Genomic DNA, 24906 nt, shown 5'->3' on the forward strand with positions numbered 1-24906 from the left:
AACTGTTGACACACCCAACATTATGGATAAAATTCAAAATAATTATATTGGGTGAAAGAATTAACATTATTAATTTATATGAATTTTTTAAATGCAAACAAATCTATGACAGAAAGCAGTCAGTGACTGTCTGGGTAAGGGAGGGAGGGGAGGACAGGCAGAGGCAGGAGATAGAAATTATAGTGAAGCACAAGGAAACTCTGCAGTGATAGGTATGCTCAGAATTTGGATTACTGTGATGGTTTCGTGACTGCGCAGATATCAAAACTTAACAAATTTTACCTTATACCTTCTAGCATAAGGTGTCAAATCTTATACCTCCTAGCATAAGATATCATACCTTATACTATAATAATGTTTTTCTATTATACAATAATTATAGTTTAATAATAGTTCTTTTTTTAAAAGAAAAAAGCATTGAGTTTGCTATAAAGTACAAGTACAGATATATGGTTGTATTTAGAAGCAAAAATAAATAACAAAAAATAAAATGCCAAGAATGTTGAAAATAAAAGAATGAAAAAAAAGGCAGAAATTTATCCTTACCTCCCAACATTCACATAAAATTAATTCCACCTTGATTAAAGATCTAAATGTTTCCAGAATGTATATGGAATTTCTACAGTTCAATAACAGAAATAGCCCAAATCAAAAGTAGGAACATACCCTGAACAGACAAGTCACAGAAAAGGAAACACCAATGACCAAGCCAACACAGGAAAAGATGGTCACGCTCTCTGGAAAGCCAAATCCCTATGACATTCCACCACAAACCAAACAGATGGGTGAAAAATGTGAGGATGTGGAACAAGAACTCATCACCACTGCTGGGAGTGTAATATGGCACTGAACAGATTCAGAACACATGTGGTATAACCTAATCAGGTTGAGGCGACCCACACCCATGAACCAGTCTCTGTGCTCCTAGGTATGCATCTTGAGAGAAACACTTGCATGCATTTCCAAGGAAGAAATAAGAATATACAGCAACATTATTTCATAGACAAAAACTGAAAATAAGTCAAATGTCCAAAAGAAGAGAAATGGTAATTCAACTGCATTAAAATATTCATATAATGAAATCAATACATAACAAATGTTAAAAGTATAAACTAAACTTGCACATTTTAATATGAATCTCACATATAGCTAGTGAAGGAGGTATACAATATGGTACTATGTGCAGAGATGTTTACAAACACACCAAAAGAACTCTCTATATGGTTAAAAGATCCACTGAAGGGATAAAAAGCTAAGGGCAGTCACAGGCATGCTAATGCTGAAGTCGGATTCTCAAGAGGCGGGGTGAAGGAGCGGGACACAACCAGGAAAGGTATCACCAGGTATCACCTGGTCTTATATAATGGTATATTTCTTAGTCTGCAAGCTTCCCTGGTAGCTCAGTCAGTAAAGAATCTGCCTGCAGTGCAGGAGACCCACGTTCAATCCCTGGGTCAGGAAGATTCTCTAGAGAAGGAAATGGCAACCCACTTGTTAGAGAAATAAAATAGAAGTAGTCTTGTCCAGGCTTCAGAGGCAAAAGAGCAGAGTGGGCCTCTGACCTTGCTTCTGACCTACCTGGACACTGCCCTGACTACTGCTGTGGATGTCAGCTACACCTGCTGTGAGTGTCAGCCACACCTGCTGTGAGTGTCAGAAGAGAAACACAATAGATATCATAGGGAGCAGATCTTGGAGTTTCTTAAGCTCCTGGAGGGGGCCTGGCCAACTAAGCCCTGACCTTAACAACATTCCAAGTTTTACATGACAAAACAAACAGCATAACACGAAGCCAGAATTGCAATTTGCTCACAGATTGATGATGAGCATCCTGTTTGCATCCTGGGATTATAAGCGGGAACCCCAAACTGCAATCTTTGAAGTCTCACCCACGGAGCAGACATGCTGCCTGGGGCCTTTTCCCAACTGGAACTCCCTATGTGCTGTGACATGGGACTTCCCAGCCCTGTTTAAGTCTGAATGTTGGTGAAAACCCAAATTGGTGATGTCCTCTGCTCTCTTTCACTTTTCTTTCAATGTTAGTATATTGAAAGTAAGCCAGATAATTCTCTAATAAATATTTTTATTACTTATTTGTATATAATGAGTGGCTTATTTTGTTGACAAATCCTTTAAACCTGAGACAAAAGTGAAAACTTTCAGCAAAACACCACTACAGTATTCTTGACTGGAAAATCCCATGGACAGTGGAGCCTGATGGGCTACAGTCCACAGGGTCACAAGAGTTGGACATGACAGTGACTAAATCACCACCACCACTTAGGCTGCAGGGAAGGCAAACGGGCACTCATTGTATAATTCTTCACATTCTGGTATAATCTTAAATAACACATCACAAAAGAAACAAAGTTATGGGAACTTATGTGGTAGAACTGCTGCATGAAAACATTACCCGTTTAAAAATAAAAACTGGACAGAATCTAGCAGGGATAGATGACTTAGTCTCAGAGGACAAGTGTTATGTTCAAGATCAGGTCAACTAACAAAAGTTCAAGAATGGGAAAATCCTAGAAGTGTTGGACAAAGGACACCAAGTGAGTGGATGTTGCTCTGTTGGGGAGGAAAGAGAGGGTGGCCAGGGAAGCCCTCTCTGGGCTGAGTAGGATGGCATGGAAGGCAGGCCTGAGGAAGAGCTTCCTCCTCAGAGGCTTACAGATGCTCCTCTTTCCTCACCTGCTGAGCACCTCACTGCCCTGATCTTTGTCTGCCTTCTGTTTTCAACTTACCTGCACAAAGGTCCAGAAGACATTCACTCTCCTCTCTCCAGGGCTCGTCTCCTTGTTCCAGTTGTATGATGAGTTTTGGTTTAGGAAAGGCAATACCTACTCACAGGGGAAAAAAATCAAGGTGACCTTTGGTTAGTGACTTAAGAGGCTATCACAGAACTCAGAGTCAGCCAGGGAATGCAATGACTCAGAAGTGGGTAGGAAAGCCAGGCAGGAGGGATGGATGCGGACAAAGATTCTCTGAATGCTGAGAAAAGATGACTAAGGGAAGGGAGGAATCCTGGCTCTGAAGGCAGTATATGATTCTCCCCTATGCTTGAATGAATACAAATACTCTGCCGTCTGAAGTAAGATCACTTTAGAGGAGGGCCTGGTCTTGGAAGGGGCCTCGAAATGCAGTGTCATATCACACAAATACACACACATGCACAACTTCACCATTTCCAACTCTACAGAATCCAGACACTCTCTGAGGTACAGAGAAAATACATGTTTCTTTCTGAGCCAAAAGCATGGTGGCTACTCCATTAAACATTAAGAGGCCTATAGGCAGAGTCTGAGACATGGGACAAGTCATCCTTACCCAGCGACACCATATGGCTGTAGTTCTCCAGCATTACATCCCGATACAGGGTCCTCTGAGCAGGACTCAGTAGCTTCCACTCCTTCTGGGTGAAGGCCACAGCCACATCCCTGAAGGCCATTAATGCCTAAAACATAAGCACACCCAGAGACCACACAGGCCCACTAGTCAACTTAACCTAAGTTACCAGCCAGGGCTGAGGCAGCAATAAGGCTGGCATGGGACATCAGGTGAGATCCATAGAGCCTGCTTTCAACCAGAATCCTTTGCCATGTATTCAAGACTACTAAACCTCTTCCCACATTGCTGGGAGTTCTATTCAGGGGTTCTCTATTCTGTTCTATCAATCTCTAAGTCTATGATGCTATGGAAAACACTGTTTTGATTGATTAATGCAGCTATACCACAGGTCTTGAAATCAGATAGATGGATTCTTCCTCCTTTAGTCTTCATTTTAAAAGATTATTTTAGCTATTCTAAGGCATATGCCTTTCCATAAAAAATTTTAGAATAATCTCACCTGTATCTACTAAAAACTGTTTCTGGAATTTGGACAAGATTTGCATTAAACCTGTATATCAATTTAGGAAGAACCAACATCTTTATCATGTTGACTCTTCAAATCTATGAACATGAGATGAGATGTCTCTCCATTTACCGAGATGTTCTTTGATTTCTTTCAACAGCTATTGTGGTTTTCAGTATACAAATCTACATAGGCTTTGTTTAAAAACTCATACCTAAAAATTCCTTTGTTTTTCTTTCTTTAGTGATTTTAATGGTACTGTATTTTTAGTTCAATGACCAATTGTTCATGAGACAAAACAATTGCCATGAAACAGTAATAAACTGTATGCTTATCCTGAATCTGGCAACCTGGTGGAACTCACTCGCTTTACTTTTTTTTCCTCCTGGATTCCTCAAGATTTCCTATGTAGACAATCAGAGGATTTGCACACGGGGGCAGATTTTTTTCCTTATAATCTATGTATTTTATTTCCTGTTTGTGCCTTAATGTAGAACTTCTAGTGTGATAATAAATAAGAGTGGTAAGAACAGACATCCTTGCCTTGTACTTGATATTAGAAGGAAACATAATGTCTCAAAGCATTAAAAATACTGCTCCACAAATATACCACATCACACTCATTAGGATACCTATCACCAAAGAAACAGGAAAAAACATTTTGGGAGGATGTGGAGAAACTGGAGTAGAAACTGGAGTAGGAAATGGCAACCCACTCCAGTAATTCTGCCTGGAAAATTACATGGGCAGAGGAGCCTGGCAGGCTACAGTCCATGGGGTCATAAAGAGTCGGACATGACTGAGCACACACTCATGGAGAAACTGGAACCTCTATTTATTGTTGTGGGAAAAGTAAAAAGATGTGGTTTCTGTGGGAAAGAGTTTAGCAGTTCCTCAAAAAGTTAAATATACCAATAAAAAAAGAGTTCAATTTATCATATGATCTAGCAATTTGAATTGTGGGTGTATACCCCCAAAGAATCAAAAACAAGAATTCAACATACTCATACACTAATGTCCATAACAGCATTATTCACAATAACCCAAAGGCGGAAACAACCCTAACGTCCACCAACAGACAAACAGATAAGAAAATGTAGTACGTATATACACATAACTGTACGTAATTCAGCCTTAAACAGGAAAGAAACTCTGATACATGCTAAATCAAGAGATTAGCCTTGAAAACACTATGCTAAGTGAAATAAGCCAGTCACAAATGACAAACATTGTTTGATTCCACTTACAGCAGATACCTGAAATAGGCAAATTCATGGAGACAAAGTAAAACAGAGGTTACCAGGAACTGGGAGGGGGAGTGGGTTAGGAACGGATAGTTATTATATAATGGATAGTTTCAGTCTGGGAAGATGAAAAAGTTCTGGAAATGAATGGTGATGACTGCATAATTGTGTGAATAAACAATGCCACTAAGCTGGACATTTTAAAATGGTGAAATTTTTATATTAAGTATATGATTATATTTTTAAAAAATAAGAATAATCCTGCTTACAGATATTTTTGTAGATGTCCCTAATCAAGTAAAGGAGTTCCCGTTTCTATCATATGGTGGTTTTTACATTTCCCACAAATGTTTATTGTATTCTGAGAAATGACTATAATGCATCAACTGATATAATCACATGCTTTTTCTTCTTTAGCCTGTTAATATGGGGGACTATACTGATTAAGTTACAGAGTCAGTCTTGTGTCCCTGGAATAAACCATGCTTGATAATGGTGTACAATTATTTTTACATATTGTTGAATTTAATCTACATAATAATTTAAGGATTTTCATGTCTATATTCATGAGAGATGTTGACCTGTAGTTTTCATTTTTTCTACTGTTCTTGTCCGATTTTATTACCAGCATAATATCTGCTCCACAAAATGAATTAGGAAGTGTCCTTCCTATTTTCTGGAAAAAAATCACGTAGCATTGGTGTTTAAGACTCCTTTAAAAATTTGGCAGATTCTGCAGTAAAATCACCTGAGCCTATACATTTCTTTTGTAAGAGTTTTTAAAATTATAAATTGGACTATCTTTGGGGTTTTTTTTTACTTTCATCATATTTTTTAATTGAGGTATAACTGATATATCACACTGTATTAGTTTCAGGTGTACAACATGACTTGATATTTGTAGATATTGCAGAATGATCACCACAATAAGTCTAGTTAACATGCATCACCATACATAGTTAAAAAACTCTATTTCTTGTGATGAGACCTTTTAAGATCTATTCTCTTAGCAACTTTCATATACACAATACAACATAACTAACTGTAGTCATCATGATGTACAGTACATTCCTATGACATTCATTTTCTAACTGGAAGTTTATATCTTTTGACCCCCCTTACTCATTTCACCCACACCCCACCTCCTGCTACCACCAACACCAGTCTGTTCTCTATATGTAACCTTTTCTTCTTTTCTAAAGATATATAAGTAACAGCATACAGTATTTGTCTTTCTCTGACTTATTTTCTTTTAGCACGATGCCCAAAAGATCCATCCATGTTGTTCCAAGTGGCAAGATTTCTTATGGCTGAAAATAATATTTCATTGTATGTATGTACACATATGCATATATTCATCAATGGATGAATGGATGTCTATTCATCCATTGATGGACATTTAGATTGTCAACAACTTATGTTGTTTCTATGGTTTGGCTAATAATTATAGCCCTGTTCAAATTATCTATTCCATATTGGTCAAGTTAAAGTACAATAGTTTATGTTTTTCAAGGAAACCAGTCCCTTTTTATCTAAGTTGCCAAATGTATGGGTGGATATTCTGTTGATGGCTACAGAGTATGTAGTAATAACTCCTGTTTTACTCCTGATACTGGCAATTTGTGTCTACTCCTTTAGTCTTCTTTAAAAGTTTTGTCAATTTTATTATTTTCAAAGAATCAGCTCTTTATTTCTTTATTTTTTATTTTCTCTATTCTATTTCCAATTTCATTGATTTCTGCCTTTATCACTATTATTTCCTTCCATTTGCTCCTCTGAGTTTATTTTGCTCTCATTTTTCTAGGTTCTTGAGGCAGAAGCCTAGATTCAGTTCAGTTCAGTTCAGTCACTCAGTCGTGTTCGACTCTTTGCGACCCCATGGACTGCAGCATGCCAGGCCTCCCTATCCATCACCAACAGATGGAGTTTACCCAAACTCATGTCCATTGAGTCGGTGATGCCATCTAATCATCTCATCCTCTGTCGTCCCCTTCTCCTCCTGCCCTCAATCTTTCCCAACATCAGGGTCTTTTCAAATGAGTTAATTCTTCACATCAGGTAGCCAAAGGATTGGAGTTTCAGCTTCAACATCAGTCCTTCCAATGAACACCCAGGACTGATCTCCTTTTGAATGGACTGGTTGGATCTCTTTGCAGTCCAAGGGACTCTCAAGACATCTTCTCCAACACCGCATTTCAAGAGCATCAATTCTGTGCTCAGCTTTCTTTATAGTCCAACTCTCACATCCATACATGACCATTGGAAAAACTATAGCCTTGACTAGGCGGATCTTTGTTGGCAAAGTAATGTCTCTGCTTTTTAATATGTTATCTAGGTTGGTCATAACTTTCCTTCCAAGGAGTAAGTGTCTTTTAATTTCATGGCTGCAATCACCATCTGCAGTGATTTTGGAACCGAAAAAAATAAAGTCAGCCACTGATTCCCCATCTATTTGCCATGAAGTGATGGGACCAGATGCCATGATCTTAGTTTTCTGAATGTTGAGTTTTAAGCCAACTTTTTCAGTATCCTCTTTCACCTTCATCAAGAGGCTCTTTAGTTCTTCTTCACTTTCTGCCATAAGGGTGGTATCATCTGCATATCTGAGGTTATTGATATTTCTCCTGGCAATCTTGATTCCAGCTTGTGCTTCCTCCAGCCCAGCATTTCCCATGATGTACTCCACACATAAGTTAAATAAGCAGGGTGACAATCTACAGCCTTGACGTACTCCTTTTCCTATTTGGAACCAGTCTGTTGTTCCATGTCCAGTTCTAACTGTTGCTTCCTGACCTGCATACAGGTTTCTCAAGAGGCAGGTCAGGTGGTCTGGTATTCCCATCTCTTTCAGAATTTTCCACTGTGATCCACACAGTCAGAGGCTTTGGCATAGTCAATAAAGCAGAAATAGATGTTTTTCTGGAACTCTCTTGCTTTTTCGATGATCCAGCAGATGTTGGCAATTTGATCTCTGGTTCTTCTGCCTTTTCTAAAATCAGCTTGAACATCTGGAAGTTCACGGTTCACGTATTGCTGAAGCCTGGCTTGGAGAATTTTGAGCATTACTTTACTAGCGTGTGAGATGAGTGCAACTGTGTGGTAGTTTGAGCATTCTTTGGCATTGCCTTTCTTTGGGATTGGAATGAAAACTGACGTTTTCCAGTCCTGTAGCCACTGCTGAGTTTTCCAAATTTGCTGGCATATTGAGTGCAGCACTTTCACAGCATCCTCTTTAAGGATTTAAAATAGCTCAACTGGAATTCCATCACCTCTACTAGCTTTGTTCCTAGGGATACTTCCTAAGGCTCACTTGGCTTCACATTCCAGGATGTCTGGCTCTAGGTGAGTGATCACACCATCATGATTATCTGTCACACCATCATGATTATCTGGGTCATGAACATCTTTTTTGTATAGTTCTTCTGCGTATTCTGGCCACCTCTTCTTAATATCTTCTGCTTCTGTTAGGTCCATACCATTTCTGTCCTTTATTGAGCCCATCTTTGCATGAAATGTTCCCCTGGTATCTCTAATTTTCTTGAAGAGATCTCTAGTCTTTCCCATTCTATTGTTTTCCTCTATTTCTTTGCATTGATCACTGAGGAAGGCTTTCTTATGTCTCCTTGCTCTTCTTTGGAACTCTGCATTCAAATGGGTATATCTTTCCTTTTCTCCTTTGCTTTTCACTTCTCTTCTTTTCACAGCTTTTTGTAAGGCCTCCTCAGACAGCCATTTTGAAGCCTAGATTACTGACTTGAGATTTCCTGTTTTCTCACATATATATTTAATGCTACAAGTTTTTCTCTCATGACTGCTTTAGCTGCATCCCACATACTTTGATATCTCATATTTTCCTTTTCATTCACTTTTATGCATGTTTTGATTTCTCCTGAGACATCATTTTTGGTGAACAGATTATTTAGAAGCCTGTTATTTTCTAAGTGTTTATAGAGATTTTTCTGTTAACTTTCTCTTACTGATATCAAATTTTATTCCATTGTGGTCAAATAACATATTTTGTTCAATTTAAATTTTTTAAAATTTCTTAAGGTAAACAAATTATTGTGTCTTATGTGTTGATTTGAGTCCAGGAAATGTCTATGTTGGTACAGTCATTCCTCAGCACTCACAGAGAAGTGGTTCCAGAACCCCCCTCAAAATCTACAGATGTCCAAATCCCTTATATAAAACATGGTATTTGCATGGTATTTGCATATAACCTACACACCCTCCTATATATTTTAAGTCATCTCTAGATTACTTATAATGCTAACACAATGTCAACGCTATGTAAGCAGTTGCTAGTCACAGAAAATTCCAGTTTTGCTTTTTGGAACTTAACAAATTTTTTTTTTTTAACTTTTTGATCAGCAATTGGTTGAATCTGCAGATATGGAACCCTTGAAAAAGCCAGGTTAACTGTAAGAATATGCATTTTGCTATTGTTAGGTGAAATGTTCTATAAATGTTGATTCAGTTTTATTGGTTGACAGTGTTGAGCTCTTACTGATTTGGGCCTAAGTATTCTCTATAACATGAACAGAAAAGTGTTGAAATCTCTTATTGTTGATTTGTTTATTTCTCCTTTCAGTTTTCTCTTCACATCTTTTGAAGCTCAGTTATTTAATGCATATACACTGGTGCTTAGTCACTCAGTTGCATCCAATCTTTCCAACCCCTTGAACTGTAGCCCACCAGGCTCCTCTGCCCATGGGGTGTTTCAGGCAAGAATACTGGAGTGGGATGCCATTTCCTCCTCCAGGGGATCTTCCCAACCCAGGGAAGATCAAACCAGTATCTCTCCTGCATTGCAGGTGGATTCTCTACCACTGAGCCATGGGGGAAGCCAATGCATATACAATAAGGACCCCAATGTCTTCCTGGTGAAGTGACCCACTTATTGTTCTCTGTGTCTGATAATTTCCTTTGAAGTCTATCTTACTTGATATTAATATAGGCACCCTTGCTTTCCTTTGACTAATGTCTGCATCTTCTTTTTAACCTTTTAAAATCTTTTTTATCTTTATTAAAATTAAACTCTTTATTATCTTTATTAAAATCTTTTAAATCCTTTTTATCTTCTTTTTAATCCTTCTTTTTGTAACCTGCCTATGCTGTTACATTTGATGCTTCACTTAGCATATAGAGTCTTTTTTTAATGTCAGTCTCTCTTAGTTGGTGTATTCAGACCATTTTAATTTTGTTCCCTCTGCTTATGTTTTCTTATTACTGACTTATTGTCGGTTACTTGAATTTTTTTTTAACGCTCTCTTTTATCTATATTGCTTTTTACTGTACCTCTTTGTATAAATTTTTTAGTAGTTGCTCTAGGTGCTAACTTATTGGTCTACTTGTTTTGTCATTTTACCAGTTTGAACTATGGAAACTTAACCTCCCATTACATCCTCTTGTCCTTTCTGTTTAAATTGTCATTAAATTATAATCATTATATCTTCTTTCTGTAGTAAGCTTTTTATCAATATATGATATCTTTCTTCATCTTGTTATCTTTCCCTAATTTAAAATATACTTTGTCTCAATACAGCTATCTCAACTCTTTTTTGGTTACTATTAGTATGAAACATCTTTTCCATTCTTTTACTTTCAACCTCTTTATATCTATATATCTAAAGTAAGTCTCTTGTAGACAGCCACACATAGACCTTGTTTTTCTTTTCTAAATCCAAACTGCTAACCTAGGCCTTTTGACTGGGGAGTTTATACTACTTACATTGAATGTGTTTATTGAAAAGGAAGGATTTACCTTTGCCATTTAGCCACTTGTTTTCTGTGTATGTCTTTTGTTCAATTCCTCCATTGCTGCCTTTAAAAAAATTTTTTTCTTGTGTTTTTTTTTACCTTTATCCCCTTCTTTTATTTTCTGTATATTTTTAAGTAGTTTCTTAGTGGTTAACACGTTAACATTTTTAACTTGTAAAAGTCTACTAACTTAGTCTCAATAGTATACCAGCACACCTGCTCCTATATTTTTCCATCCCTCTCCCCTTATTTTGTAATTGTCCAAGATTACATCTTTATACCATGTATGCTCACTAATATAGATGTACACTTTCTGTGTTTGCCTGAAACCATATAGAAAAAGCAGAAGTCATAAACTACACAAAAAAAGCACAATAATGCTGGCTCTCACACTAGCTTACACACTAGTATTCACTTCTCTTTCTAATGGTTTACAGTAACTACCTAGTGTATTTTCACTTCAGCCTGAAGTTTTGTTTTCTTGGTTCAGGGTTTTTATAGAGCAGGTCTATCATTAATGAGCTCTCTCAAGTTTTGTTTAAACTAACATCTTGATTTATCCTTCATTCTTCAAGAATAACTTACCAGATAGAGAATTCTTAGTTGACAGTGTTTCTTCCAAGATTTAAAATATGTGATCCCCCTGACTGGTGGCCTCCATGGGCTCTGATGAAAAATTGTCTATTAATCTATTTTAGGGTCTTTTGCAGGTAACAAACAACTTCTTACTTGCTGTTTTCAAAATTCTGTCTTTGGGTTTTGACAATTTGACTAATATGTCCTAGTGTGGATTTTTTTTTTTTTTTAGTTTATCTTACTTGGAGTTCATTGAGTGTCTTGGATGTATAGATTTATGTCTTTCATCAAACATGGGAAGTTTCTGGATATTATTTCTTGAAATTTTCTCTCTTCTTTCCTTCTGCAATTTCCATTATGTGTATGTAAAGTAAACCTGATGGTGTTACACAGGTCTTTCAAGAACTGTTCATATTTTACTAATCTTTTCTTTCTGTTCCTCAGAATGGGTAACTTCAATTGAAGTATTTCCAAGTGGCACAGACTTAATTTTCCTTGTTTAAATATGTTGTTGAACCCCTATAATGAATTTTTCAGTTCAGTTATTGAACTTGTAGCTCCAAGACTTCTATATTGTTCTCTTTTATAAATTCTCTCTATTGAGATTCTCTATTTGTTCAAATATTGTTGACTTAGTTCTTTTCATTCCATGTCCTCGGCTTCCTTTAGTTCTTCATGCATATTTAAGATAGTTGATTTAAAGTTTTTGTGCCAGGGCTTCCTCATGGATAGTCGTATGGGATGGGATAGAATAATGTGAATATGCATTATCCTTCAAGGAAAGAAAGGCTACTCATAAGTTGTCAAGGCTGCCAATCCCACAGGCCAAGGGACAAGGCTGCCACTCTTTGCTTACATCAGAGCCTCTCAAAGACCCACAGAGGCAGGGTCACCCCTCTGAGCTCAAGGGGCCCTGCCAACCCAGTGCTGAAAGAGATCTGAGATGGATTTGAATCCTTTCTTTTCCTATACTGTGACATCCATAAGGTTTCTCTCTGGTGTGAAATTGCTAATGCGGAAGATCAGAATTTTGACTCACGCTTTTAAAATATTCAGTACACTTATAAAGTTTCTCTCTTTACAAGTGAGAATGAATCCTCTGATACTGAGTAAGTTTTGTGCTTTCAATGAAGCATTTACTTCCATTATCACACATACAAGGTTCTCACCAGAATGAATTTTCTGATGTTGCCTGAGCTCATAACTGAATCTGAAGCCTCTACCATAAATGACACATTTCCACAAATGTGGGTTCTTCTTCCTGAAGTATCACTCTCCTTGTAGGAAAGTCTGAGTTTAGACTGATCTTACACTCATCAAATCCCTTGATTCTTGTTACTGAAGAATTTTGGGAGACATGATCACTTGCCAGAAATAAAAGAGTTTCTCAGGGAAGGTCTTGGAGAAACCTAACCTAAGCCAGTGTTACAAGCTTTCCCCAAACCAGGCTCCCAAGGACAATGCCTCAAGACCATTTCCAGTACCAAGAAGAAACCCATTATCTGAGATTTCTTCTTTCACAAAATAAGATGGTTTGTTTTCATCTTTATTGCAGAATTTGTTTTATGTTGTATACATGAATTATCTATTCAACATTAGTCCATTAAAGGAGAGCCTATGATGTTTCTGTCCTGAAATTCTCTTCCTCATTAAGCAAAGGAGACCTTGGGTTTTGGCCCAATGTGCCTGATAACAAGAAATATAGATAAAGTCCAAAGTGGTTTATCAGCCAATTGGCAAGGTAGCACTGTCGCTACAAGAAGCTGCCTCTATCCAAGTCTAAGAAAGCAAGCAGGTGATGGCTCTGAGGTATTTATTCCAGTAAATTCCCAACTACTAAGCCTACTTTCATGTCCTCAGTGCTTATTACAGACCCTGAGCTTCCACAATAAGGAACAGAAAGTGAAATGGCAGAGAAAATATGGGAGCCCAATCGGCAATACTGTCTTCCGCTCAGTCCCTCTAGGGACACTTCATGGGTCTTCAAGTTGGACACTAGGGGTGGTGGGGCTAGCCCCAAGAGTGATGGATGACACTGCTGGAAGGCTGGCAAGGCATAACTACTCAACTAGCCTCCCACAAGTTTTGATAAGTTGTATTTCCATCATCAGTCTGTTTGAAATATTCTCTAATTTCTCTTAAAATTTCTTCTTTGATGTAATGGTAGCAAGGAATGTGTTGTTTAATTTCCAGTATTTGAAATTTACTTAGATATCTTATTGTTGACTCCTAACACAATTCTCTTAGTCACAGAATATATACTTTGTATTCTTTGCATCTTTTTTAATGTGTTAAGATTTCCTTTATAGAACCCCATGTAGTCTATTTTGGTGAGCATACCAAATGTACTTGAAAAGAATGTGTATTCTGCAGTTGTAGGGTGGTATGTTCTATAACTATCAACCGGGATAACACAGTTGCTAGTTTTCTTCAGATTATCTACGACTTTATTAAATTTTACCTCGTTGTCCTATCAATAACTCAGAGGAGAGTCTTTTCCTCCCTTTAATTCTGGCAATTATTTTGAAGTTTTGCTATTTTGAGTAATTATATACACACATAATTGTTATGTCCTCCTGATGATGTGACCTCTTTATCATTCCAAAATGTTCTTCTTTCCCTTTGTCTAGAAGTTCATTTTATCTGATAGCGAATAATGCTATTTTCCTTTCCTCACTGAGCATAGTTAATATAGAGACTCTAAAGTTCTTGTCTGGAAATTTAATCCATAAGCTGAATTATGGTATGTAATATTTAAAAAAAATTAAACTTTAGGGACTTCCCTGGTAGTCTAGTAGAAATCTAGAGATTTCCCTGGTTATAAATCTGCCTTCCAATGCAGGGGACACAGGTTTGATCCCTTGTCAGGGAACTAAGCCGATGCTCTGCAACTAGAGAAAGCCAATGCACCAAACAGCCTGTGCACCACAATAAAGTCAAAGTATAGCCAAAACAAAATTTTTTTAAATAAAAGAAAAATTAAATTTAAAACATGAGTAATATTCAGAATAGACATGGAAAAAGCAGAGGGCTAAAAATCAAGATGAGGCATGTAGGGAGGAAGGGAACACAGATACCCTAAGACGGAAAGGGAGAAAGCCTATGATGTGGGAAGGGAAAAACATCTGGCAGGAGGGAAAGGAAAGCTAGTGGTAGTAGAATAGAGAGCAGAGGTGTTAGAGCATCTTGTCGATGGTTTTAAAAGCAGACAAAAAAACAGATACTCTACTATAGAATTGTAGCTCATGATTTAAAACATTCATCACTCTTCACCTGGCCATATTTTGTGGCATCTTTCTTCACTTGGCCATATTTTGTGGTAAGTCCAAAATTCACTTCATGAATAAAATTTCCCATAGAAACAATTCACAAACATTGAGAACAGGTTAAATTTCTAATGACTGAGAAACAGCAGGATGGAATAGTGAAAATCTATTAATGCTTTAACCTATAGAGTCATTGATTTGAATGTAAACGTTTGTGATTTCTTCACTTTAAAGGTATGATAGTGGTGTAGTCACTGGTTTTAAAATACTATAATTTTATCATTAAAACTTGTCAGATGCACACAGACCAAAAATATTAATTAAATTCTAGTGACAGGAATAATTGAAATACCCATCAATTGATAAATGAATAAACAAAATGGCTTATATCCATACAATGGAATATTATTCAACCTAAAAGAAGAATGAAGTATTGGTTTGGGCTACAATGTGGATGAATCTTGAAAATATTATGCTAAGTGAAAGAAAACAGCCACAAAATACCATATATTATATGATTCCATTTACATACAACATCCAGAACAACCAAATGTATACAAATAGATTAGTGGTTGTCAAGAGCTGGGGGATGGGAGAATGGGGAGTGCAGGATTCCTCTGAGTGCAGGATTCCTAATGAGTGCAGGATTTCTCTGGAGTGCTGCTGCTAAGTCGCTTCAGTCATGCCCGACTCTGTGCAACCCCATAGACAGCAGCCCACCAGGCTCCTCTGTCCTTGGGGGAAAAAAAAAGAATAATGGAGTGGTTGCCATTTCCTTCTCCAATGCATGCATGCATGCTAAGTCGCTTCAGTCATGTCTGACTCTGTGTGACCCTATGGACAACAACCCACCAGGCTGTTCCATCCACAGGATTCTCTAGGCAAGAATACTGGAGTGAGTTGCCATTTCCTTCTCCACCTCTGGGGTGGGAGGGGTCTGAAAACATTATGGAATTAGACAGTGGTGAATGTTCCACAACTTTGTGAATATACTAAACTCTACTGAATTGCACCCTTTAAAAAGGCAAATTTTATTGCCATTTATATCTCAATGAAAACTTTTCAAAATGTTTCACTCCCATGTGATAGGTAAACCCCTAAATAAGTTGGGAGTCTTGCAAGAATGGAAGTTGTGTTGTAGGTGACACTGTCTGTTGACTATCAAAGGCTCCTGCACACAGTAGATAATCAAAACAATTTTTTTAAGACTAAATAAAAGATTGCTAACTTCTTATTAGTTAGTAGCCTATAGGTACAACCCCCTTCTATGTCACAATTTTATTGCATATTCCAATTTCTTCTCTCAGGTAAAAACCCATAGGAAAAATGTCTAAATGTCATTATATACAGATCAGAAAATTCTATGTAATTCAGAACTGACATAAAACAAAGTAACTGAAAATGCAATTTAGAGAACCTAAAACATGTAATCAAATCTCTTAAGATAATACAGTGGAAGTGACAAGCAGATTCAAGGGATTAGATCTGATAGAGTGCCTGAAGAAGTATGGATGGATGTTTGTGACATTGTACAGAAGGCAGTGATCTAGACCATCCCCAAGAAAAAGAAAGGCAAAAGGCAAAATGGTTGTCTGAGGAGGCATTACAGATAGCTGAGAAAAGAAGAGAAGCTAAAGGACAAGGAGAAAAAGAAAGATATACCCATTTGAATGCAGAGTTCCAAAAAATAGCAAGGAGAGATAAGAAAGCCTTCCTCAGTGATCAATGCAAAGAAACAGAGGAAAGCAACAGAATGGGAAAGACTAGAAATCTCTTCAAGAAAATTAGAAATACCAAAGGAACATTTCATGTAAAGATGGGCTCAGTAAAGGACAGAAATGGTATGAACCTAACAGAAGCAGGAGATATTAAGCAGAGGTGGAAAGAATACACAGACGAAATATACAAAAAATATCTTTATGACCCAGATAATCATGATGGTGTGATCACTCACCTAGAGCCAGACACCCTGGAATGTGAAGTCAAGTGGGCTTTAGGAAGCATCACTACAAACAAAGCTAGTGGAGGTGAATATATGTAAATTTCTATGTCTCAAATAACGAACAGGTAAACAAACCAGCAAAACAAATCCATTGTTCTTTTTTCTTTCAGAGTAAGTTAAGATCAGGTCCCATCATGAAACAAGTATGTTATGAGTGCCCTATATCTGCAAGTATGGAAACTTCTTAAAACAAAGCTACTCAGTCCTGCCAAAGCACCAAAATCACAACTAGCTGTCGAACAATCATCAACAGGAGGATGCTGGAACTCACCAAAAAAAGATCCCATGTCCAGAGACAAAGAAGAAGCCGCAACTAGATGGTAGGAAGAGCACAAACACAAAATCAAATCCCATACCCATTAGGTGGGTGACCAACAATCTGGAGAATGATATTACCAAAGAAGTTTTCCCACTGTTTTGACAGTTCTGAGCCCCACATCCAGCTTCCCAGCCTAGAGATCCAGCAAAGGAACTGGGAATCCCCAGCGAATCTGATTTTGAAGGTCAGTGGGATTCAATTACAGGACTTCCACAGGACTGAAGGATACAAAGACTCCACTCTGGGAGGACACAAACAAAAATCTTGTACATGCCAAAACCCAGGGAAAAGGAGCAGTGACTTGCTTGTGTTGAAGGGTCTGCTGTGGAGGTGTGGGTCAGCAGTGGCTAACCATAAGGATGGGGGCAAAGGCAGCAGCAGTCCTGGAAAAGGTCCTTTCGCCTAAGTCCTCTTGGTTCAGTTCAGTCGCTCAGTCATGTCCGACTTTTTGCGACCCCATGAATCACATCATGCCAGGCCTCCCTGTCTATCACCAACTCCCGGAGTTTACCCAAACTCATGTCCATCGAGTCAGTGATGCCATCCAGCCATCTCATCCTCTGTCATCCCCTTCTCCTCCTGCCCCCAATCCCTCCCAGTATCAGGGTCTTCCAATGAGTCAACTCTTCGCATGAGGTGGCCAAAGTATTGGAGTTTCAGCTTCAGCATCAGTTCTTCCAATGAACACCCAGGACTGATCTCCTTTAGAATGGACTGGTTGGATCTTCTTGCAGTTCAAGGGACTCTCAACACCACAGTTCAAAAGCATCAATTATTCTGCACTCAGCTTTTCTCCAACACCACAGTTCAAAAGCATCAGTTCTTCTGCACTCAGCTTTCTTCACAATCCAACTCTCACATCCATACATGACTACTGGAAAGACCATAGCCTTGACTAGATGGACTTTGTTGACAAAGTAATGTCTCTGCTTTTTAATATGCTATCTAGGTTGGTCATAACTTTCCTCCCAAGGAGTAAGCATCTTTTAATTTCATGGCTGCAATCACCATCTGCAGTGATTTTGGAGCCCCCAGAAATAAAGTCTGACCATGTTTCCACATCTATTTGCCATGAAGTGATGGGACCAGATGCCAAGATGTCCTTTTCATTACAGGGGACTGGAATGAAAAACTAGGAAGTCAGGAAACACCTGGAGTAACAGGCAAATTTGGCCTTGGAGTACAGAATGAAGCAGGGCAAAGGCTAATAGAGTTATGCCCAAAAGAACACACTGGTCACAGCAAACACTCTCTTCCAACAACACAAGACTCTACACATGGACATCACCAGATGGTCAACACCAAATTCAGACTGATTATATTCTTTGCAGCCAAAAATGGAGAAGCTCTATACAGTCAGCAAAAATAAGACCGGGAGCTGACTGTGGCTCAGATCATGAAATCCGTATTGCCAAATTCAGACTTAAATTGAAGAAAGTAGGGAAAACCACTAGATCATTCAGGTATGACCTAAATAAAATCCCTTATGATTATACAGTAGAAATGAGGAATAGATTTAAGGGACTAGATCTGATGGACAGAGTGCCTGATGAACTATGGATGGAGGTTCCTGACATTGTACAGGTGACAGGGATTAAGACCATCCCCATGGAAAAGAAATGCAAAAAATCAAAATGGCTGTCTGAGGAGGCCTTACAAACAGCTGTGAAAAGAAGGGAAGCCAAAAGTAAAGAAGAAAAGGAAAGATATACCCATTTGAATGCAGAGTTCCAAAGAAGAGCAAGAAGATATAAGAAAGCCTTCCTCAGTGATCAATGCAAAGAAATAGAGGAAAACAATAGAATGGGAAAGACTAGAGATCTCTTCAAGAAAATTAGAGATACCAAGGGAACATTTCATGTGAAAATGGGCTCAATAAAGGGCAGAAATGGTATGGACCTAACAGAAGCAGAAGATACTAAGAAGAGGTGGCCAAATACACAGAAGAACTATACAAAAAAGATGTTCATGACCCAGATAATCATGATGGTGTGATCACTCACCTAGAGCCAGACATCCTGTGAGCCTTAGGAAGCATCACTACTAACAAAGCTAGTGGAGGTGACGGAATTCCAGTTGAGCTATTTCAAATCCTAAAAGATGATGCTGTGAAAGTGCTGCACTCAGTATGCCAGTAAATTTGGAAAACTCAGCAGGGGCCACAGGACTGGAAAAGGTCAGTTTTCATTCCAATCCCAAAGAAAGGCAATGCCAAAGAATGCTCAAACTACCACACAATTGCACTCATCTCACACGCTAGTAAAGTAATGCTCAAAATTCTCCAAGCCAAGCTTCAGCAATATGTGAACCGTGAACTTCCAGATGTTCAAGCTGATTTTAGAAAAGGCAGAGGAACCAGAGATCAAATTGCCAACATCCGCTAGATTACCAAAAAAGCAAGATAGTTCCAGAAAAACATCTATTTCTGCTTTATTGACTATGCCAAAGCCTTTGACTGTGTAGATCACAAGAAACTGTGGAAAATTCTGAAAGAGATGGGAATACCAGACCACCTGACCTGCCTCTTGAGAAACCTGTATGCAGGTCAGGAAGCAACAATTAGAACTGAACATGGAACAACAGACTGGTTCCAAATAGGAAAAGGAGTACGTTAAGGCTATATATTGTCACCCTGCTTATTTAACTTATATGCAGAGTACATCATGAGAAACGCTGGTCTGGAAGAAGCACAAGCTGGAATCAAGATTGCCAGGAGAAATACCAATAACCTCAAATATGCAGACAACACCACCCTTATGGCAGAAAGTGAAGAGGAACTAAAAAGCTTCTTGATGAAAGTGAAAGAGGAGAGTGAAAAAGTTGGCTTAAAAGCTCAACATTCAGAAGTCCTCTTGAAGGTCACCATTAACCCTGCAATAGAGTCCACAGACCCCAGGGATGAGCTGCCTCAGGCCAAACCCCACCCATCAGCAGATAATTGGATTAAAGTTTTACTAAGCATGCCTCTGCCCACCAGAGTAAGACCCAATTTTTCTCACTACCAGCCTCTCCCCTGAGGAAGCTTATACAAGCTTCTCAGCCTCCTCCATCAGAGGGCAGACAGAAGAAGCAAGAATTACAATCCCACAATAGCTAGAAAACCACTAGTAGCTGGAAAGTTAACCAGGATGAAAAAGCAGAGGGTTTTGTCCCAGATGAAAGGGCAAGTAAAGTTCCAGAAAAACAACCAAATGAAAAAAAATCAGAATATTGATAGTGAAGATGATCTAGGATCTCTGAAAAAGAATGGAAGCAAAGATTAAGATGCAAGAAATATTTATCAAAGACCTAGAAGAACTAAAGAACAAACACAGATGTACAATACACTAGAAGAACTCTAGAGCAGAATAACTGAGGCAGAAGATAAGATAAGTGACCTAGAGGACAGAATGGTAGAAATCACTACCACAAAACAGAATATAGAAAAAAGAATAAAAAGAAATGAAGACAGCCTAACTCACCTCTGGGACAACACTAAATAACACCAACATTCACATTATTGGGGTCTCAGAAGGAGAAGAGGGAAAGGACCTAAGAAACTACTTGAAGAGATAACAGCTGAAGATTTGCCTAGCATGGGAAAGAGAACAGTAAACCAAGTCCAGGAAGCACAGGGCATCCCCAGCAGCATAAACCCAAGGAGGAGCACACTAAGACAACATAGTAATCAAATTGACAACAACTAAATACAAATACAAAATATTAAAAGCAACAAGGAAAAAACAACAAACAATATACAAGGGAACTCCCATAAGATTATCAGATGATATCTCAACAAAAACTCTACAAGCCAGAAGGGAATGACATGATATATTTAAAGTGATGAAAGGGAAGAACCTACAACCAAGAATACTCTACCAGCAAGACTCTCCTTCAGATTTGATGGAGAAATCAAAATCTTTCCAGACAAGCGAAAGTTAAGAGAATTCAGCACCACCAAATCAGCTTTACAACAAATACAAAAGGAACTTCTCCAGGCAGAAAATATGAGAAGGAAAAGGCCTACAGAAAATGAGCCCAAAATAATTAAGAAAGTGGTAAAAGGATCACACGTATCAATAATTTCCTTAAATGTAAATGGATTAATTGCACCAACCAAAAGACATTTACAGTCAGGGCAGAGGAGAACATGTGCATGTATGTACTTCCACTTATCACATCACTCTACTTAACCCACCAAATTATATGTAATTATTTTCTATTGCTAGGTTAATCATGTTTTCATTGTGGCTTGTAATTGTAAATTATCTTTTATTTTTTGTCTAGCTATTGACTGTGAAAACTGATAAACATTTTTTTACTATTGTGATTATGTAGCATATGTGATATGCTATTATGTAGAATATGTGATACAGTATTATTAACTAAAGTACAGATTTTGTTCAAATTTCACAAAATTTTATGCTAGTATCCACTATTTGTTTTCATATCTTATTCAAGACTTCACATTGTATTTAATTGCATTGAGCAGCTTCAGCTGCATGCAAAAAATTCTGGTAAATTTCCTTTTCATTTTTATTCTATTACAAGTATTTTCTAATTTTCCTGGTTATGGCTTCTTAGATATACCCATCATTTAAAAGTGGACATTTAATTTCAAAATACATGGGATTTTGTTTAAAGTACCTTCAATATTAATTTCTCATTTTGATACTAATTTCTCATGTAAATACTTTCTTCTTTGCAATCATCCTCTGTGTTTTTTTTAGTCTAACTTTATTGAGGCTTTTGATGGCTAAGTCAAAGATCTCTCCTGATAAATGTCACACGGCACCTGAAAATATGTTATTTTCAAATATCATTTGATATCAATTTCTAACATAATTCCACAGTGATAAGAGAATAGACCCTGCATGATTTCAAAATTTTTAGACCATGAAATTTTGGCACCTTGTTTTATGTCCCTGGATACGTTCCAGTGTCTCCTAGTTTACAGTCTATAGGAACTTGAATAAAATTTGTATCCTACTATTGTGTGAAAATTGTATAAATTTTAATTATGCTGAATCGGTTCACAGTGCTTTTCAGATCTACTATACCCTTCTACTTCTCTATATTCTATTAATTTATGAGAGTTTGAAACTCCAACTAAAAATCTTAACTTCTCTACTTAAAAAAAAATTATAATATATAGTGGAACTATATGTAACATTGTTCTGTATTTTCCAAGTCTCCTGTGAATGTGTTATAATACTTCCACAATTTAAAAAAATTAAAAATTAAAAGATAAAAACAAAGCTACTCAGATGCTAATGCCCTGGGATCAATTTTTAATGAATGAATAAAAGGAAAAAAATGTATATTGAGAGATGATGATCATAGACAGGATATGGTTCAGGGTGTGCTAAGGATCCCACAGGAAGGGGCAGGAAAGTAATGTTCCATTTTGGCCAAGAATGTTTCTCTATTAACATCAGTAATGGTAAAGAGAAACCTATAAAAGAAATTCCCCCCACAAACACCTTAGGAAACATTCTGAATTGCATGTACTGCATAAACATTTTCTCTCAAATAAAAGATTTGACAATTGAGGGACATACAGCCCTCAATGGTATCTGATAACATCAAAATCAATTATTTTTAACTGATACAGTAACAGGCAAATACCTACCATATGAGCTCAGCATTAAGAGCAAGTTCAGATCCAACAAAAAAATTTTACACTTGTCATATTTTTTATGACAGGCAACACAAAATTTAATTAGACCAACTGACACTATTTTTTGTAACTGATAATAATCAACAGAAGTATCCTACCTGGCGTCAGTTTAGGCAGTCAGTAAATGTTAACTCCATTTGATTATGTCAAGGTCACAAACTGCCTAGTCTTAGGGATTAGAAAATCTTTCCTTTACGATATATATTCATTCAGTGACTACTTATTGCAAACTTCTCAAAATCCTTCAAACCTAACTTGTTCCAAGTTCAAGCCCAAACTCCTCAGCCTGGATTTCAGGATTTTGGTTGAACTACCTCCATTCAGACTCAGTGTGGGTAAAAGCAAAACCTTCAGAGCTGAGGCAAGTAATGAATGAATGAAGCAGGCACTTCAGCCATGGGGTCAAGGGGCACAAGAGGCTGTGACTACACCATGGGGATCTGTTTGGTTCCAGCTACTTGTCATATGCACCAAGAATGTGGACTCAGGACTTAGGTGTACTCTTTCAATTTTTAAGTGTGGAAAACTCATTTAAATATAAAGCATGGGGCCAGCCAAATTATAGCTACCCATGAATCACCAGCAGACAGTAGTTCAGCATCCTCACCTCTACACAGAGAAAACTGATGTAACAAAAGGCCATGGACTGCTCCAAGCTTCCCATATGATGAGCGACAGCCTGCAGATCCCTTGGTCTCAGAGAAGGGCTAGGCTTCCAGTCACATTCTCACAGAAATATATTCCTTCAGCTCTTCAACTTGCCAAATCTTCAGGGGCAGCTCAGGCAGCTCCTCCTTTGAAAGCCTTCCTTCACTCTTTTAGGCCCTGGAATCACTGGGCACATAACCATGATTGTGTTTTAACTGTGCTGATGACAATTTACTACTTGATGAATGTATAGCTCATGAATGGACCAGAGGAGTCTGAGAAAAGGCTCCAGGCAAGACAAGTCACACCTCCAAGATCAGGGCTAGGTACAGCCTAACACCATCAAGGCAGCTCCAGTAAAAAATAAAAGAAATGGGTCCATCCTATAAGAGCTAGGAAGAAATTTTAGGACTCACCTCATCCCTAGTAGTCAGGAGCCCTGGGACCATGTTCTTAGTCTGGTGAGTGCTCTTCTTAGAGAAGACTTGTTGCATAGGCAGAGCTGGAGAAACAGAAAAGAAGTAAAGGGATGTGTGGGAGGAATATCCATCTATCCAGCCTCCCAGTTTAGCAAGGCAAGGAGGAGGTAAGGAAAGCAGGCTGAAGATGGCATTAGAGGCACCCCTTCTTTTTTTAATTTAAAAAACTATGTCTTATTGGCATATATTTGACACAAAATTATACACATATTTAAAGTATACAGCTTAGTAAATTTGAAATACTTATCACCTGTGAAAACATCACAACACTGCGGAGAGTAAATTTATCAGTCATTTCCAAAAATGATCAATGTGCTCGTTTGTAATCTTTCACTCCCCTCCCTAGTAGCATTGATCTGCATTTTGTCATCAAAGATTTCTTACATTTGCATTTTCCAGAGTTTTTTCCTTAATTTATTTAAATTGGAGGATAACTGCTTTAAAATATTGTGTTGATTTCATCCATACATCAACATGAATCAGCCATAGGTATATATATATATATATATATATACATATATATATATATATATATTTCCCCTCTCTCTTGAACCTCCTCCCACATCCCACCCCATCCCATCCTTTTAGGTTGTCACAGATTATGTTTGAGCTTGATGAGTCACACAGCAAACTCCCACTGGGTATCTATTTTATATACGGTGATGTGCATGTTTCAGTGCTACTCTCTCAATTTGTCCCACCCTCTCCTCCCCAACTCTGTCCACAAGTCTGTTCTCTATGTCTGTGTCTCCATTGCTGCCCTGCAAACAGGTACATCAGTGCCATCTTTCTAGATTTCATATATACACATTAATATATGATATTTGTTTTTCTCTTTCTGACTTGCTTCACTCTGCATAATAGGCTCAAGGTTTAACCACCTCATTAGAACTGACCCAAATGTGTTCCTTTTTATGGTTGAGTAATATTCCATTGTATTCCAATGTACAACTTCATTATCCATTCATCTGTTGATGGATATCTACTTTGCTTCCATGTCCAAGTTACTGTAAATAGTGCTGCAATGAACACTGGGGTACATGTGTCTTTTTCAACCATGGTTTTCTCACACTGCATGTCCAATAGTGGGATTGTTG

The 24906-nt window shown here is 37.8% G+C and overlaps 1 protein-coding gene across 6 annotated transcripts in view; it reads right to left on the reverse strand.

Moving 5' to 3' along the window:
• ZNF169 (zinc finger protein 169) overlaps positions 1–24906 on the reverse strand; it is a 47614-nt gene that overhangs the window by 13316 nt on the left and 9392 nt on the right. For 4 of the 6 annotated variants that reach the window (XM_070459427.1, XM_070459424.1, XM_070459425.1 and 1 more), the window contains exons 2-5: positions 23747–23832; positions 16976–17017; positions 3331–3457; positions 2748–2843 (exon numbers count right to left, since the gene is read on the reverse strand). In XM_070459427.1, the coding sequence (XP_070315528.1) occupies positions 2748–2843; positions 3331–3457; positions 16976–17017; positions 23747–23824 (343 nt within the window). In that variant the 5' untranslated portion in view covers positions 23825–23832. Of the gene's footprint in view, positions 1–2747; positions 2844–3330; positions 3458–16975; positions 17018–23289; positions 23517–23746; positions 23833–24906 lie in introns of all 6 variants that reach the window. The other 2 variants (XM_070459429.1, XM_070459428.1) reach the window with 2 other exon arrangements.

Source organism: Odocoileus virginianus, chromosome 31 (assembly GCF_023699985.2).
Source record: "Odocoileus virginianus isolate 20LAN1187 ecotype Illinois chromosome 31, Ovbor_1.2, whole genome shotgun sequence".
NCBI lineage: Eukaryota > Metazoa > Chordata > Mammalia > Artiodactyla > Cervidae > Odocoileus > Odocoileus virginianus.